Source organism: Aythya fuligula, chromosome 7, assembly GCF_009819795.1.
Source record: "Aythya fuligula isolate bAytFul2 chromosome 7, bAytFul2.pri, whole genome shotgun sequence".
NCBI classification, from domain to species: domain Eukaryota; kingdom Metazoa; phylum Chordata; class Aves; order Anseriformes; family Anatidae; genus Aythya; species Aythya fuligula.
This window is the reverse complement of record NC_045565.1, coordinates 12442237-12460967: the sequence shown is the minus strand read 5'-3', so window position 1 is coordinate 12460967 and position 18731 is coordinate 12442237. Positions and strand designations below refer to the sequence as shown.

Genomic DNA, 18731 nt, shown 5'->3' with positions numbered 1-18731 from the left:
GCAAGATTTCTACATTAGAATTTAAAGTACATGTGTATTTTCTCACACATATGCATACCTTCTTCCTAAACAGTAAAGAGGAACTTCAGTAGTGTAGCAGCATCCTCTGGTAATGCGACACTAAACGGGGAAGATGGAGTAGAGCAAACTGCTATTAAAGTGTCTCTGAAGTGTCCGATCACATTCCGGCGGATTCAGCTCCCAGCAAGGGGTCATGATTGCAAGCATGTACAAGTGAGTAGATGCCAGTGACCTGGCAGTATTCTTTCAGCCACATGTTGTTACCTTTTGCTTGGTTGTTGTAAGAGAGAGAGATTAATGAAATGGGTTTTCTTTTTTTTTTTTTTTTTTTTTTTTTTTTGACTATCAACATAAATAACCAAATATATATGCTTAGTGTAGAGGGAGAAAGTAAGTTACTTGGTTTGGGTTTTAGTTCTAGTAGGGTTCTTTATGGCAGTTGTACTTTTGTCTGACTGAATCAGTTAATACAGTATTTTCCCCTGATTTCCTCTTTTTTGTTGTTATTTTCTTTGTTTCTTTCTGATACGTAGTGCTTTGATCTGGAATCTTACTTGCAACTGAACTGCGAAAGAGGAACTTGGAGGTGTCCAGTATGCAAGTAAGTGCAACCATCCTACATGAAATGCAGGTGTAGATGATTTGACCAAATTCAGATCATATTTAAGGTTATGAAGGAAAGATAATGGATTTGGAAGGGAGAAAATGGGAAAAAAAAAAGATTTATTACATTTACTTTAAGTCCCAAGAGAATTGTAGTGATATTGCATGAATTCAGGGAACATCCTGGATTATTTTTTTTTTTGAAATTCTGAAACAGTTAACAGTATATCTTCTCACATATATATCTCACATCATACATATTCTCACATCTCAAAATACATACTCTGCCAGCTCTCATCAGGCTATCATTGTATTGTGTAGAGTTCAAAGGAAGCTCAAATATTTGCAGTGATAAGGCAGATATCTACATAAAACTAATGAACTGGGAATTGGTCTTCCTGCAGATTATGAAGTATAAGCAACAAGGAGATTGCAACATGCCATAATAAAAGGATGGGTAGCCTATTCTGGAGTTAGTTTTGTATAATCTTCATGTTGTAATGCCCAAATTAATGAACTTCAAATACATAAATATTAAAAAGGTCGGCATTCAGCTGAGCCTGATGGTGTAAGGATGCCAGATAACTGTCTTAGGTACTGTGCTTTGAGTCACATAGGTATGCAGTGAATAGCTGTGTTCAAGCAGAATGGGAACTTTGGAGACTGCATCATTTTCCAGTACGTAGGTAGGAAATGAAGTTGAATCCTCCAAAGTCAATGTCAAGTGTAAATTAAGGTGAGGGCAGAAAGCAGGAAGGATTCTACTTCACAATAAGGCTGATTTTAAGAAGGTAAAATATTTCCAAGAAGCGGGGAATACAAAAGTTTGAAGTAACTGCCTAAAGAAAAAGAGGGATACCTTGGCATACCTTCAGCCTTACGTTTTGACCAGAGAGCTACTGTACTGCAGAAGAAACAGAAAAAAAAATGCTTTGAAGTGGTCACAGATGACTCATCCTTACATTTAAGTGAGCAGAAAGACTCAGTGTCTGCAAGCCTGTTCAGTGTCTGTAACCTACAGTCCACAGGGTTACAAGTTTGTTACAGCCTCAGCTGAGGAGCCAGTGCTCTTTAGCTCAAGCATCTGTAGCTGTAGCAACTTGCAAGCATCTCTGCAAGTCTCCAGTTGAATCCCTGTGTCAGCTAAAGTTAGCTATATACAGAAGTGGGGATTGTCCATTTTATCTGCTTCTGAGAACATCACAGGCTTGAGATGAGCTTTTTTCAATGAACATCTGTGATTCATAGCTATCCTAAGGTGCAGATGCTTTCTCTGAACTACCTGAACCTTTTCAGTGTTCCAAGTTTGGCTAAAAATCAGAGTAGAATATATTAAAGATACTGGTTGCTTCTTAATTTACATATTAGCAGATTCAAGTCAAAATGTTCATCCTGTTCCTCTAAGTCTGAGCACCTGTATGTAAGAGCATCTGCATTCAGATCTTAGTGCCTACAAAACTAAATCATTTCTCATTCGGTTTTGTTCTGTCCCCATCTGTGCTGGTGTTAAGTAAAACAGCTATACTATGTAGTTATTTTGAAGACATATTACAGTGTAGCTCAAAAAAACAGCAAAGATGCAATTTGAAAAAATAGTAGTTCGAGGTGATGATCACAGGAGAGATTTGCTGTGTTTGAAACGACTATAAATCTGAAATACAATTCAATAAAAACAACAATTTAAAAGATGCAAAGAGTTTGTGGATACGTAGAAATGCAGGTATCCTTCTTTCATATATTTGGTGTTAAAATCTATTATCCTGGTATTGCAGATGTAAAACTGAAACTGTTTGTCCGATGTCATTATTAATTATGTGTTAAAGATAGTAAGTTCGTGGATCCCAGTCTGCTGATTTCATCACTAACCTATCCTTCCATCCTTCTTTCCAACACATGCAGAGATATTCTAATACGGAGGGTTGGTTGTTTTCTTTTTTTTCTTTCCTAGTAAAACTGCTCTGCTGGAGGGCTTGGAGGTTGACCAGTACATGTGGGGTATTTTGAATGCTATACAAAAGTAAGTGAATTTTCTGATATCCAAGACTAAGTAATTAGGAGATATGTTAATGAATGCTGAGACAGTCATGCCAAAGTAGATCTTAGTGATTCAACTTGAGTGTTCAGTTTCATGGCTCCTTGGTGGTGCTAGCAATATCAGTGAGTGTAGCTAATGATAGAGTGAGTCAGTTTCCTTCTACTTAATAGATCTTCTTTGGGTCTTCTCTCGGTGATAGCCTCATCAGTGAAGCAGAATGGAGACTGAGAATGGAGGATTAAATGTTTTCTTGTATTTAGAAATAGTCCCTCTGATTCATATAGAGTAGACCACAGATATGCTTGGATTTCATTGTGTGGATGAAAACAGGCATATGCTCTCAGAGTTGCCTTTTCTAAAACTTGCTTGCAGCACACACTTGGGGAGTGAAAGATCATGAGGTTGTATACACGAGAGCATTTCAGAACAATTATTACTATGCGGTTCCTTATGAAAATTTCAACAGAAATGATAGGAGGAAAAAAAAAGAGCAATTAACATGATAGAATTCTCACATTATTTTGCAGCTCAGAGTTTGAAGAAGTTACCATTGATCCAACTTGCAGTTGGAGGCCAGTCCCTATAAAGTCAGATATTCACATCAAAGATGATCCAGATGGTATTCCCTCAAAAAGATTTAAGACCATGAGTCCAAGCCAGATGATCATGCCGAATGTGATGGAGATGATTGCAGCTTTGGGTCCTGGGCCGTCACCTTACCCATCCCTCCCACCTCCTCCAGGAGGCAACAACTCCACTGAATATGGTAACCAAGGTTAGTTTTACATCCTTGCGCACTACAAGTTGTCACTGTAGAAGTCATGGTGCAGTCATCGTTGTGATCCGGTTATGTCTCTGCATCTTTTCACGAAGACTCATAAGGGAAGTAAAATGTATATGGCTGCTGTTCTGAACTTCTGCATTAAACTTTTCATTTAAGATTCATCTGGTTAGAGGAAAATGTGTTCTAGTAAGGAAATCGGTGATTGTTGAATTTCTTGCCATGTGGTGCTCCCTGAATCAATGGACACTGTATGTTCCCTTATGTATTCATGGCTTGCCACAGTATGCATCTCTCTTTGTCTTTTCTGTCCGTTTTCCTTTTGTCCCTCTATTCAAGGAAAGGCTTCTGATGCTACATTAGTTACAAAGCAGCGAACCTGACTCATTAATCCTGCCACTTGGTCCACCAAGTTTAACGTGTGGCCAGATGGTTAACATGTCATAGGCTGCCCAGAAAGTGGGTGATTTTTCAAGAACTTGTAACTGCTTTGCAAGCACCTTGGCATTAGAAAATGACTTCTGAGATCCTGTATCCAGTGTTGCCGGTTTGAGAAACGTGGAACTAAATCCAAGCAGTGGAAATACTTCTTAAATGACTGGTATACTGTGAATAACTAAATTAGTGACAATTCTGAAAATATGAAACCAGAGACTGTTCCTTTTGCATGTAATGTGATATGACTCAGTTCAGCTCTGAGAAAAGACCAACTGTTCACACCATCAGAATCCCCAAATTGATTACAAGGTGATATATGTGCTTTTTGCAGGCATCTGAAGAAAAATGTCGCTTGCATGCAAAATATGGTTAATTTGCTCCAATGACTGCAAAACTGATGACAGATGATAAAACTTTTCAGGTTTTCAAACAGATGAATGATTACTATAACAAAGCCAAGAGCATTGAATCACAATTTTTTCTGTATTTAAGTAGGAGTGAAATGCAGTCAGAGCATGAGAACAGACCATCTTTCTTCATCATCTTTCTAGCTCTTTTACTCGGAAATGGACACAGTAGTCAAGTAAACTGGGTTGTAGGGTTTGTTTAGCAATTGCTGCCTAGACTGTTATTTCGCTCCCATCCCCTGTAGGTCCTGTAAATCCTTGCGTACACTACCTCATAGTTTCATTCTCCATCGGTACGTGTGGTGAAACTTAGTGTTTAGAATTAGGTAATGTCCTCTGATTAACAGTACTCTACAAAAAATAGTAGTGTTATTACTGCCGTGGTTTATATTTCTTTATTTGGTTATGTCAGTAAGTATACTGAAGTATATAATTTGTAAATATAGTGAGTACTTGGTAATACAAGACCTTGTGCCAGTTCCCTGCTATTAATTTTTCCTGAGAAGCAAGGCAAGAGCAGTTACGTTCTGTGAGACTTATCCAGTTTGCAGATTAACAAAAAGAGAATTAGTAAGGCTCTGCGGTATTTACATGACAGATCAAAGTCCGACTTCTCTGAGAAATACTCTTACATGGCTAATGACTTCTATTCCTGTGAGATTAAACTTCTGCTTATGAAGCTGTGCTGAAGAGCCAGTGATGCAGCTACTTGAATTTGTTGAACTCCCTTCTTGACTCAAGCATTCAAAGCTGCTGTACTTCAGCTGAGAAACCTCAGGCTCTCCGTGCAAGCTGTAAAGCTATTCCGTTATTTCAGAGTTCAGCATCATCCAGTTTGGTCACTTACATGAAATAGCTTCATGGCTTTAGTTCAGTTTTGTTCTTTGTAGCAAACAAACCACCAGAGTCAGAATCTCAGGTGGAAGTGTTAACAGAGGGATCAAAACAGAAAAGAATATGGAGACTAAATTCCCTGTACTCTGATACATGCTTACTTAAGAATTAAGGTGACACTCATAGGGCTGAGGTGGAAGTGATCAAAATGTTCTGGTAATGGCCATACAATATTTGTTGTGAAGATCAGCAGAAGGCCCCAGGCTTTTTGCTAAATGGTAAATGTGTCAGAGTTAAATCCAGATCATTTAGTCTGAATTGATGTGGGATTTTGGTGCTTCGGAGAACATAATTTCTGTCCAAAGTTAGGTAGATTTCAAAAATTCACTAATTTTCATTACAAAAATGCATATCCACAGGCTGAAACACTAAATACAGTGAGGCAATTTGTAACTCTGAAAATGAGAACAGATATGTTTCCAGAAGGGAAAAATTGATTATGTATTTCCAGACAGTCAAGTGAATTTTACTAGGTTTCTTGGGAAGGAAGCAGTATTACCTCAAAAATCTCAGTTAGACAAGAAGGCCTCTTCTGCATTATCTTAATGGAAATTGCCTGTTTATACTGAAGAAGAGGAGGTAAAAGAGATGCTGTGCTATGAACTGGTACTGTGGCAACTTCCTGATACCGCTCTGTCAGTTAGCTTCATCAGAAACCGAAGCAATACTACAGTCCTACTGAGGGCATAGAAACGTAGATAAAAATAACGCAGGTGTCCTATATATAATTTGTGCTTGGGCAGTGAGTCACAGTTTCACTGTGATACTTCCAGATGCAAATATTCCATAGAGTTTAATATTCCTTTGACTTTTTGTCTTGCTTAAGCAGTGACTGAACAGTTGTTCAGTGTCAGCAGTTTTCAATGAGTTTTAAAACGAACGTGAACTGCTACAGTGAATCCTAATACTCTTAGCGGTAGCCAGTATTTGAAAGTCAAATGACATTTTTTCCTCCCTATTCTTCCAGCTGCCTCTTGGAATGGGGAGTGCAACATTGCCACCACATTCGGCATCTGTTTCCCCATGCTATGCAAGGAGGATGTGGCACTGCACAGCTTTTACAAGAGACTCTGAAAAGTCAGTGTCAGGAAAAAAAAAATCATACATATAATATCTGTTTCTCTTCTAGGCAACAGTTACCAAGGTCATGGTAACTTTGATTTTCCACACGGGAATCCTGGTGGAACGTCTATGAACGACTTCATGCATGGGCCCCAGCTGTCACATCCCCCAGACATGCCCAGCAGTATGGCAGCTCTTGACAAACCTCTGAGTCACCCCATGCAGGAATCTGTAAGTAATGGCGCTGAAGACGTAGAACGTTCTTTGTGGGAGTAAGGAGCAATCCTCAGGACTTTGTGATCTGCTCTTACTTCTTTGCGGATTCCTAGCTTTGGCAGTTCTTGAAATAGAATAGCCCTGAGAAATGCTGTCAGAGATGCCATTTTTAAGTTTTGGTCTTTTCAGGTTTGTGGAGAGACATTCTTGAGGTTTTTTGAACTGTTGTTTAAGCTTGTTTACCTGAAAGAGACAACCTGGCTCGGTGTGCTTGTGTTAATCATTGTGCTTTGCTCTGACACCTAAAAAGACTAGCGTTTGTTCCCTGGGCCAGCAGAGTCTGTGAATACCCATCCTCAGCAGACAGCTTGTAAGACATTCACTGACTTCAAAGTAGGGACAGTATCTTCCCTGGCTTTGTCCCTGAGGGCAAAATTTGCATCAAAGTATATTGAAAGAGAATTCTACACAAGTAGAATGAAAGGCACCTTTAGGCTTTTGGGAATAGGACAAACCTGTAGATTTCAAGGAGGGATGCTGCCACTGGTCTGAGGGTATATCAATGTAAGAGATGTAAAAAAATGGAAGTTCCTCAGGTCTCAGTTGGAGAGGCAGAAATGTGTTAGAAAAACAGCTTGCTCAATACACTAAGGGTTATATACAGAACTTTAAGTTCTGTATATAATGGTTATATACAGAACTTTATGTCCAGAAAATGTAGTACTGCACCAACTAGGTGATAGAAAAGCTACGACCAGCATTTAATTCTTAGGCATGGCTAATCACCTATTTTAACTCTGTGTGGTGTGTGTGTGTGTATTCTTTTATATTCATTTAAGTTACAGGGCAGGGGCTGTATAGCATACTGCACAGGAAGGATGTTTAACTTGATAAGTCATCTGTGCCATGTCTTTAGTGAGTACTAGAAAGCACAATTTCAAAATGTAATGAGGAAATGTGGTAGCAGATGCTTAGCAAAAGCCTACTCAGTCAATGTCTCCACTAGCTGGCAGTGGGTTTTCCAAGGAGGATGGTGAGAAATAGGAAGGGAGCGGAGAGAGAGTTCTTAGTATAGCTTGGAGTGATCCCAACTAAGAAGATGACTGTCTGCAAAGAGTCCAGAAACTGTAATAACTTTACCACATAACAGGCTAATAAAGGACAGAACAAGCACGCTGTAAATTTAATTTTACTTTGGCAAATTTCACATACCGAGTTTAATGAGTAGTCTGAATTATCTGCATCAGAACCAACCGTACAACAGTGAGGATAACTGTTACCAATCTGAACCACTCGCACACAGCTGCTGTCCTTTGAATCAATGCCACAGGGAATTCTTTTGTGCCTCCCATTACATGACACCTACATCTCCACTCCATCAGTAACTGCTTTACCTTTGCTATAGTAGCTGCCCTGGTGAAGTTTCTGAAGTGGTTGAATATGAAAGTGAAGAATCTATGGCTTTCTGAAAATTGGACTCCTTACAGATAATAGCAAAGTTAAAAGCTGCTCACAGCTATACATATTGCAGAATTATATTAACATTTGCCCAAATCCCCTCTTAGATTTTTGGTTCTGTGGGCCAGTCTGTAGCAGAACTAATACGTGCTTTTGATAGCTGGCAATTAAAGTAAACCTTTGCCTCACTTCTCCCTCATCTATCGTGATATGCAAGGTATGCTGTTTGGGAAAGGGAAGTGGCAGGCTCCATCTGGTTTATGTCACTGGGTGATTTTCCCTAGTAAGTATCAGTTTTCAGGTCTAGTAGCACAAGGGAGTTAGACTGACCTTGCCAATTCGGCCACGCAAGTCTTTAGACCACATTTGTGGACTCCTTAGTTAGTACTCCTGCTCAGCTTTTTCAGTATTACAAAGTCTCTGCTTTCCTTTTTCTATTTTTTCCTTCTTGCTCTCTTCTCTCCCAGAAATGAACTGTTGGTAGCAGACTCGAGGAAAGTCACTTTAAAATTTCTGCTTTTAGAGAAACACATGCCATTAACATACTTCTGAACTGCGTAACTCAATGTCTTCAGACTGACACCTCTATATGAAAGTAACTATAAATCACATTACATAATTGGACTAAGGTTTCACGATGTTGTCTGTACTCTTGTCTGGCTTTCTGTTTTTCTTTTTTACACATACAAGGTATAGTTTGTTTTCATCTACTATTCACTTTGTCTGTTTCATGTCCAAAAGGCAAGTCAGGAGATGTCTGGTCCTTCTAGACCAGAGGTCTATTTCTAACTGAAATCGATTCGAGCTGAATGCTGCTGAGAAAGTTCCTAATTTTCCCATTCTGAAGATTTATGTGGTAGCCTGCTCTCATATAATAGTAGCAGGAAGAGTTGGTCACTCCAGACACACTCTGTAGGTCACTCCAGAAAATGCAGATGTGTTTCTCCAGTGTAAATAGGGCTGGGTAACAAAGGGCTGGATTGTCAGAACCATCTTCTGTCAGCACTAGCAGTCCACTCTTATGAGAAGAAGAAGAATCTGAAACATAGCTAGACATAGCTATGTTTCATAGCTATGTCTATTACTTCTATGTAAACATAGAAGTAATACCCAGTGTAAAATGCTTTGAGAACTATAGAACAAATGTTTGCACTATGTTAGTGCAAGACAGCTGTCACAACTGCATTTTTTATGTTCTCAGAAATTGTGAGCAAGTTTTAAACAAGAATTCAGAATTAATTCTAGCTTATTGTTTACTGAAGACAGTGTAAGAAGTGGTACATGACTGAGCAATGGATGATCAGGCCATAGTTTCATATAAACATTAAGGTGTTAGGGAAAGAAGTCATCCCTCTTCTTTCTGTTTTCACTTTTCGTCTCTCACACACCAACAGAAGTTACTACAGCCATGAAATGATCTGGATCATGTTACTGACATGATGGAAAACTAATTCAGGGGGAAAACAAAGAAATCAACTTCGATATACAATAGTTCCCCAGTTTAGTTCACTGCATATCTGCAAGGATGCATCTGATGTCAAAGGAAAAATGTATGGGAAAAGTGGCAGAGAAGAGCAGCGGGGCAGGATGGCATCTTTCAGTGGTTCTGCCATTTAGCTCAGCTTAAAGAGTTAGTAAAACTGTGACCTCTGGAGTGGAGAGATGTATAAACAATTGACGTAACCTTCTGATCTTTTTTCACTATCAATTTTCTTCCAAGATGAACGGAATATTGTTCTTCAGCCTGCAAGTCCCATTGTTCTACATCTCAACACTCCTAGAGGTCACTCTTAGCCTCGTAAAGAGTTGTGTTGTTTTGTGCTATTAAACAGAAGATGTAGTTGTGTGTGCTATAAACTTTCCTTTTACAGTCTGTAAATGTTTTAAGAGTGCCACAGTTTACACTCCAAAAAACGACTCCGGAATTTCCTTGCCGTGTAGGTAAAGGGAACTTGGTTAGACTCAGCTTTCATAAGGTAGGTTAGTGCTTTTAAAATAAAACAAGGAGAGTTGTAGACACAAGCTGAAGATCTACAGGTTGTATTGTTCAGAGTGGTTTTGTACCAGTGCAAACTTACCATTAGTTAGCTGAATACAAATGGAAAAATGTTGACATTCTGAGCTTTTTGCTTTCTCCCTGGATGAATAGAACGCTGTCAGACAGACTTTGAACCTGCAGTGCCTGTTTAAAAGCAATATCCCTCAGTCTTGTAATGAACAATTACTGCTTATCCAACAGTTATCTTCAGGGCCCAAGATACTGCCTTATCAACTAAATACTTATGTCATGTTTACCTATGTAAAAGTAATTTATAGAATTTCTAACCTGTTTATGTTTTGAAATATGTCTGAAAACATATGAATGCCTCTTGATTTAAGTAATTATTGTTGTTAACATATCAGTGTGACTCTTGCCTTGTGCATTTGGGGATACATTTATGAGACATTTCAAGGTGATTCTGTTTTATTTTGTTTTCTGGAAACTGCTTTCCCACTTAAGCAACACTGTCTTAAATTGCTTTTTACTTTTTGTTAAGTTTTCTTAATTTGCACACTTTCTGTTGCACGTGTCCTCAATGAACGAAGAAGGAAATGATACCATTTGGACAGACGTCTACTTTCGCTCGGACTTGTGCAAAGTGTTTAGGCTGCAGATTTATTTACGTTAAGCTGTGGTCTATGGGCAGATTTTGCACAAGTTTACCCATAAGGTAACAACGATGATGTTACAGAATACCTTTCAAGTAGTCCAGCTGTGACCCTAATGGATTGAAGAGGGTGCATCAGTACTTGAGAACAGTTATTTTAAGCTCTCACATGGGGAAGAGACCCCAGAACAACATTACATGTAGAATCCTGCTCGTTTACATTAACTTGCCTACCAAACTATTGGAAAGGATCTCCGTGTAGCCAAGTATGAGTGTCCCAATGCATCAATGTTCAGACGTCAGTTTTCATGAGAGTGGAGAAATGTTTTTTTAAAAAATGCTTGTTTCTGTGATTTTTTCTTTTAAGTTTTGTGGGAACGTTTTTATTAAGTTTTGTAATAACCTCCCTTTCACTTTCCAAAACTGAAGATTGAGGTTAAAATAACCTTGCAGTTTACAGTGATATGAAAGGGTCAATGCTGACATAGCATTTTGCTAGTTTCTGTTGGCTTGGCTGGATGAATTTCATGCTGTTGTTGTATGTATCTGTTCTTTTGTTTCAGCTCCACTTTGTGGCAATATGTAGCATTTCTCAAAAAATGTTTACATTTTTTGCTTCTCCATATACCCAATTAACATGAGACAACCGGTTCTGAGGCATTCATACACTTCTTTCTCATGGCACCATGGTCAAGTCCCAGAGTCCCCTAGCATTACAGGTGACATGCAGCAGAAGGAAAAATTGGGCTTGTGCATTTTTGTTGCTTCTCTGTAATGTGAGAAAGATTTTTTTTTTCCACCATCCTTCCATAATAGGGTTTGGAATATGTATACGGTTTAGTAGTATATTCCCCATAGCAAACATAAAAAAAAATACTAAGGTTTTGCTAGAAAACTTACCCATGACATGAATTTAAAGTAAAAATATACTATGTAATGTGGTCTGTGCTAAGTTTAAGCTAATGCACAGTACTTTTCAGTCAGGCAGGATGTCAGCAGGTACGCAGCCACCTCCAGCAGCTCTGCTGGTGGTTGGAGAGCTTTGCTAACTGAGCCCACTTGTTCTTTTCAGCCATCAGAACTCATGACTATCAGCTAAGAAAATCTGCAGCCCTTATAAGGCATATTGCATTCTGAAAAGAAGGAGGGAAAAAAAAAAAGGGAGAGGAGGAGTAGGGAAGGGCTGGCATTTGCCAGATGTTTATAACAAGCTGAAACAAGAATAGGCAGCAGCGTCAGGCAAGCTACCCAATAAAGAATCCAAGCAGAAATTATGCATTTTCTCAGTTAATCAGTTTACTGGCATGGGGATTCAACAAATTCTCCATCCATTCATGGAAATTTTTTTTAAGGGAAAAGCTCTGCCTTGCTCATGCTGAGCAGTGCCCATTAGCCTCTTCCCCTCCTCCTTGGGGTTTGTTATTTTGCACGGTCACGTCAAGTTTCCCACATCACAACGAAGCAAATGCAACAGCACAAACCCAACATGTTTATTTCCCCTTTGCAGATAACCCTCAAAAAGCCGAAACATTTCCTCCGGCATTGGGATATGGAGCTTTCTTTTCCAATTGCGCTTTTTTTTTTTTTTGTCTTTTTAATTCATTTACGTTATTTCCTTTTAACATGCGGTTACAGAGTCAGGCACCGCGAGCACTGTACCTTGTGGCCTCACTTTCTTTTCCTGCTTTTTTCCTCCTCCGCAGATCCCTCATCCCGGCAGCACTGATCAGTCCCATACTTCCATGCAGCAAGGTTTGCACGTCCCTCACCCCAGCAGCCAGTCAGGGCAGCCATTACATCACAGCGGGCCTCCCAGCCAGCAGTCCCGGCAGCCGCCCCCGGCCGCTTCTGGCAACCATCCACACAGTGACCTGACCTTTAATCCCTCCTCAGCCTTAGAGGGTCAGGCTGGTGGACAGGGAGCACCTGACATGCCGGAGCCCTCGCTGGATGTAAGTCTGTGTCATACTATCATCTGCCTGCCATAGCGTGTGCTTGACATGGCGGCGGGAGGGCGGGGGGGGCGCGGGGACGGGGAGCCGCTTCCACAGCACATGCCATCGTCTCATGCTTGGGTACATGGGTGTAGTCGCTGCCGCTGAGGTGACAGGGCGCTCCTGGCTTGCTGTGGAAACTTTTCTGTTGTAAGTAGCTGCATGACGTGCCAGCCGTATCCTCTTCCTAGCGTGAAGGCAGGTGTTCCTTGAGACAGCAGGTTGGGCACCTGCTCGGACAGATCTCCCCATCCTCCTCGTCGCTGGACAGGGACTCGCGTGTGTGCAAGCCCAGGCCCTGCAGCCGCTGCTGTGCCCGGATAAGAGGAAGGAGATGGCCACACACAGTCCGGGCTGGGGCTGCGCAGTGCCCAGCGAGCCACGCACTGGCCCCAGGGCATGTGGCTGGGGGGTCCTCAGCAGGCCCACCACACTGCTCCCTCAGCTCGCTGCGTCCCTCCTCTGATGTGCCACGCTGGCGTTGCGGATGGGAAAGTAAACAATGAGGATGTCTTCTGCCTCCGTAGCCAGGGTGGAGGGCAGCTCATGACTAAGCAGAGATAAGCCTGCTGTTAAGGCCAAAAGTGATGTGTCCTACCATCTGCTCCCTCCTGCTGGAAATAAGTTATCTGAGGCATCCTTCTGGTTAACCACCTACCTACCTCATAAAATCTAAATTTCTTAGCTAGGGCTAGATTTTCATTTGAGTCATGCTTTCCCGTACTTGTATCTTCTGTCTGGTCCAAAGTCTGCTGCACAATGTAGTTTTCTGAGAGAAGTGTTCACCTCTGTGCCTCAGATTTATATCTGTATTACTGTTGCTGTGTACGTGCATGTTCCCTGTCACACGACAGCACTGTGTCGTCAGGCAGCCTCGCAGAGGGGCGAGAGGGAGGAAGGGATGCTCCAGTCACTGCAAAAAGCTCTCTGTGGAGTAGCATCTGCCTGCTAGAGGGAGGCTGCTGCTCTGTCACATAGCGTGGTGACGGCCACATATATCCCTTGGGAGGTCAAGTGGCAACCAGAGGTCTCTGCCCTTAAGGACTGTAGGAGTAACATTAATAATAGGTGAAATAGTCTCATTTTTTCTTCAGGTATTTAATTAACAAAGTATGGTGTTACGGGTCAGGCACATACTCATGGGTGAAAAGCGAAGTAGGAAAGCCTGTACGTTTATAATAGCACTGTGGGTATCGCTGATGGAGGCATGCTGGACTCAATGGGAGACTGAAATGGTCTTAGCTGAACGAGGAGGCAAGTGCTGTACGGGGGGGAGTGAGTGTAGGTCTTGGAAATATTATTTCAGCGGGTTTAACTTCTGGTGGCTGTGTTGTGGAACCAGGCTGAGCGAGGCACCATGTGGCGTTATCTGTGAGCTGAAACCAAGCTGGGGAATGCACCATAGGCAGCTGAGTCTGCTGCCTGCTGACACGGTTGTGATCGTTCACTAGTGCTTCAGTGTCATGCACTGTGGGGTTTAACCTGGGTAGAAGGACACACCTGATACACACAAAGATGACTCACACCACACAGCAGAGGCCCGAGGCTCGCAGCCCTGGTTAGACCCCTGAAGGGTTCGCTTCAGGAGCACCGGGTGCACCTTTCCAAATTCTGCCAAGCCCAGCACATCCCCTGGTGTCTGCCCCACCCGTCTCCCCCTCCCTTCTGCTCCCGCTCAGCACCCTCAGCTCCTGCTGCGCCCTCGGCTTTTCACTCAGCAGCGTGCCAGGCACCGGGCTACAGGGCCAGCTCTGGCTCCAGGTGGGCCCTGCCTTTCGCAGGCCTGCACGAGGGGATCTGGGAACACACTGGCATTCTCAAATACCCTTCTTCTTCAGAATTTCCACCCCCTTTGCCCTTTCCACCCCTTACACAGTGTTAAATTATGCCTTAATTAAAAAAAAAAAAAGGCTGATTCTGTTTTTTGTCCTAGTCCTAGAAACATTTTAATCCCAAATTTTTGTCATTGCTTCAACATATGAAATACACCCTCATATGAAATACACCCTCAAAACTAAAGACTTAATCCTTAGAGATACTGAGCATATTGTTTATAACTTTCACTTATCTAAAAATAAAACAGAAATCCCCTATATACAAGAATCGCATCTCAGAGGCATTATGATAGATTTTTAACAATTGAGCTGGAAAGATCTGTAGGATACATTCAGACATTTTTTTCTTTCTAAACATTTGGCGAGGCTGCCATTTTCTTTCGGTCTTCCACACTAGATATTCAGAAAAACTATGATAGCAGGTGAAGTGCATTTTGCCTTATCATTAGTCTAGTGCTATAACAACAGCAGTTTAGCTATGAATAAAAGAAAGAGGTGTTTTAAGAAAACATTCCTCTGGGACATTTTGTTTATGTAAACTTGGCATCTTTTTTTTTTTTTTCTAAAACACTTAGGAAGTAATAAACTTTCTTCTACATTTCATGTGTAGCTTATTTTAAAATTATGTTCATCCATTTAATGTTAGAAGATGAAGCTGCATTTTCAGAGGAGTAATAGAAGCATATAAATATAATATTTGCATGCTAAATGTGATGCAGTCAAGCTTTTAGTTTTATAGTATTTGACAACACAAAACAACTTAAGATGAATTTCTCATACCTACTGTTACATTTGTTAAATCAGTCCATGTTTTTCTGTCTTGGCCTCAACGCAACGCTGAATATAAAGGGAGCTTATTACAAACTCTTCCCTGTCATTTTTAAAATACGACACTTTTACTTTTCACCAAGCCCTGGTGAGATGCAGAATAAACCAGAAAACATTGCCTTTTACAAAATCTAGTAGTTAAGGTGTGCTTGTTAGCTGTCAGATCAAAAAGAATCTGAGTGATGCTTGGAAAAATGAATTTTTCTATTTGAAATACAGTATTTGTAAAAATACAAGTAGAAGAATCACAACTATTTTGATACTTCAAAATACTGTGGAGATCAGTGCATCTGCTGTTGGATGGGGTGCCGTGCCCCTGACCATTTAAAATGTCTCAGATTACATGTAATGGTTTAGCTGAGTAAACACTCCAAGTCCCCATCAACACCACGGAAAGAAATAGGACTCATCTACCTGCCTTGTCACTACTCACCCTGTATTCTTCCTTGTTTTTTTTTTGTTGTTGTTGTTTTGTTTTGTGTTTGTTTTTTTTTGTTTGTTTTGTTTTGTTTTTTGTTTGTTTTGTTTTTTGGGGGGGAGTTGTTTATTTTTTGTTCGTTTGTTTTGAGGGGTGTTTTTTTGTGTTTTTTTTTTTTTGGGGGGGGGGGGTAGGGGTGTTTTTTTGTTGTTGCTTTTTCTTTTTTTCTTTGGTTTATTTTTAGCCCTGGATGAGTTCTGGATCCTTCTGACTGCCCCAGAAGGGACGTCAGTGTGCAGAGGCGTCACAGGGTGACTCAGTGTATGAGGAAGGGACAGGGCTGCCTCTTTGTGTAAGGATGCAGGCATAAAGCAGTCACTGCGTGAGTCAGATCTGACTGGTGGTGTTGATCTGCTTTAAAGCTTAAATATGTTTTCCTGGTTCAGCCTTTTATATGAAACTAAGGTACATAACTAGCATTTATCACAAAGTTTTTTCAGCATTGCTAGCCAGGAAATAAACTTTGTTCATGGATGAGCTTTGTGATGGGGAAGTTGATTGAGAAACCCTCAATGAGATGATAATGTAATTCATAAGTAAAAATTGACTTGCACAAACCAGTGGATACTACATCATCCTAGGGTGTTAGGCAGGGATACTGCCTTCAGACTTATTTGGATATATTAATATGAAAGCCAGTTTCCAGGAATGTGTGGTGTTTAATCCCTCTTTGCACAAATGTATTTCTGTTATCTGTAATTTTCCTTTTATCTTTATATTTTATAGCTGCTTCCAGAACTCACAAATCCAGATGAGCTGCTTTCGTACCTGGATCCTCCTGACTTGCCAAGCAATAGCAATGATGACCTTCTGTCTCTCTTTGAGAACAACTGAAACTATGTGTATTCCCCCATCCCTTTCACTTGTTCACACGTGTGTGGCTGCACAGCAAGGAATCTTAACACTCCTTTTCCACAAAAGAAGAAAAAACTTCACAAGTTGATCCAATGGTGCACTCCCTGCTTTCTTCATCTTAGAACTGCTTTTGTCAGCTTCAAAAACTGCGAAAGTGATGGGAGAAAAAATAGACAAAAAATGCAGTAATCTCAGAGTCTGCCGTGCTACGCATCACAACGAAGCATAGACAGTTGTGCAGCTATTGGAAACCCCGTTTGTTGTTCATCCTATAGAGAGAGAGTTCTGTGATAAACATAGTGTGAAGTATCTTGGCAAAAACCGATCTTGGCAAGGGAAGAAAAGGCAACAAAATGGAACTGTCTTTAATTGACCTGTCTCAGAGTGTCCTTCCAACGCATGTTCTTCCATTTTTTTGAAACTGTATCTCCCTCCACCCCACTTCCCCTCTGTCCCCCTCCAACCACAGGTTGGTGTTGGAGTATTTGTCCTGGCTACACACAAAAAGCAGAACACAAACACATTACAAAGCTCCAAAAAGCACAAATCATACAGTCAAGTGGCAAAGATAGGGAAGACATACAAGCCCATCAGAGGGAGACAGCAGTTCAGTAAATAAGTCTTCAGTAACAGAGTCCTGAGCATCTCCAGGCTGCAGCCGCGTGTGTTTGGATTTATAAAAGTGCAGGAATCTTAAACACCTCTTTGCAAAGGATTCCTCTGTTCAAACACACCAATTGGAAACATGGGAAAAATTAAAAATGTTTTCAATGTTTAGGGTTTTTTTGTGGTTTTGGTTTGAAATCAGTACTGTTTGTGGCTGCGCTAACACCCAGCTGTTGAGACTGTCGTAACTGGTCTTTTTGCCATGTATTCCATGGAAAAGAGAGGGAGGGGGGAATGCAAACCCAAATACTCTTGATTATTACCTACAGCCTCTGGCTTCCTGAGTGTTTGTGTCACTGTTTGTATTGCACAATACGTAGTAAGACAAGCTGGGTTGAAGGCAGATAGGAAATCATGGCAGGACAGGAGGAGAGTAACATCGCTATCTGCATAATTATTTTTAATAATCAGCTTGCAAAAAGGGCATTGAAATTGGACAGACATTTTACAGCTTCCTTTTTGTTTTGCTTTGTGTTCTGTTTTCATGACTGTTACAAATAATTCAGCCTTTTCCTTTTCTCCTCTTTCAGTCTTTCTTTTTTTTTTTTCCTTTTGTTTTTTTAACTTCAGCTGCCAGAAAGAGATTGTTCTCACGAAGGAATGGGCATGGGGAGAAAAAGTAACTTGGTAGAATGCTGCTGCCCTCAAGAGACCCTGATGCCACAATCACTGTCTTGCCCCTGTGATCTGTGCTTCTCGTGTGGTTGCTTCTCCTGCATGAGCTTCCTATTGCTTCTGTGCCCATTTCTGTGCTCTTTGTCTCTCTCTCTTATAAATTATGTACAGTAGCTGTGTAAGAAGTGCATGTGTGCCAACTTTGCCCTTGTGGTGCAACATTTCAGCTTTTGCCCACTGTACAGTTATTGTTTTAGTTTCTTTTTGTTACTAAAGCAAACTTGACCCTACTCCTTTCCTCATCCCAGACCCAATCTGATAACCTTTATTTGCTCACCACAACGCGTTTTAAACTTAAGTGCCAGACAAAATTTTGTTTGTTCCTATCTGACTCGATAGCTTCCTAGCCCTTTGTGTTTAGTTTGCAATGCTGTAAATGGCATGCTCTGTGCTTACAACTCTGGATTTGCTTTTCTCACCAAAGTCATATTTGTAAATTCTTTGCGGTTTTTGTTTTATTTTGCTCTTTGTTAACATTTTCCACTACTGCTGTACATGCGTCGTGATATATATATGCTAGTCAGCAGCACCTTGCTGTAGATATTAAAGGAAATGGCGGTTTAGTTCTTTTATTTTCCAGTAGGAGTATTGAATCTGTCAAACATATTATGTAGAGATGGTCCCACACTTATATTTTTCCTGTTTCAAGTTTTTTTAAGAAAGGCGCTGTTCATTATGCAAAATCAATTATTTTAAGAATTGCTATTGTAAATATCTTTGTGAATATTTTAGTATTGTCTTTGATAATATTCAACATTTTCATGATCTGGTTATACTTTTGCTGGTGTTTTTAAATACCGTGTCTGAAGAAAAATATGGGTCCTTTTTTAAAAAAGA

The 18731-nt window shown here is 40.6% G+C and overlaps 1 protein-coding gene across 7 annotated transcripts in view; it reads left to right on the top strand.

Moving 5' to 3' along the window:
• ZMIZ1 (zinc finger MIZ-type containing 1) overlaps positions 1-17720 on the top strand; it is a 299337-nt gene extending 281617 nt beyond the window's left edge. For 6 of the 7 annotated variants that reach the window (XM_032191678.1, XM_032191674.1, XM_032191675.1 and 3 more), the window contains 7 exons: positions 74-234; positions 555-622; positions 2573-2641; positions 3187-3434; positions 6309-6472; positions 12267-12515; positions 16425-17720. In XM_032191678.1, coding sequence (XP_032047569.1) covers positions 74-234; positions 555-622; positions 2573-2641; positions 3187-3434; positions 6309-6472; positions 12267-12515; positions 16425-16532 — 1067 coding nt within the window. In that variant the 3' untranslated portion in view covers positions 16533-17720. The remainder of the gene's footprint in view (positions 1-73; positions 235-554; positions 623-2572; positions 2642-3186; positions 3435-6308; positions 6473-12266; positions 12516-16424) is intronic. The other variant, XM_032191676.1, reaches the window with a different exon arrangement.
• The last annotated feature ends 1011 nt before the right edge of the window (positions 17721-18731 follow it).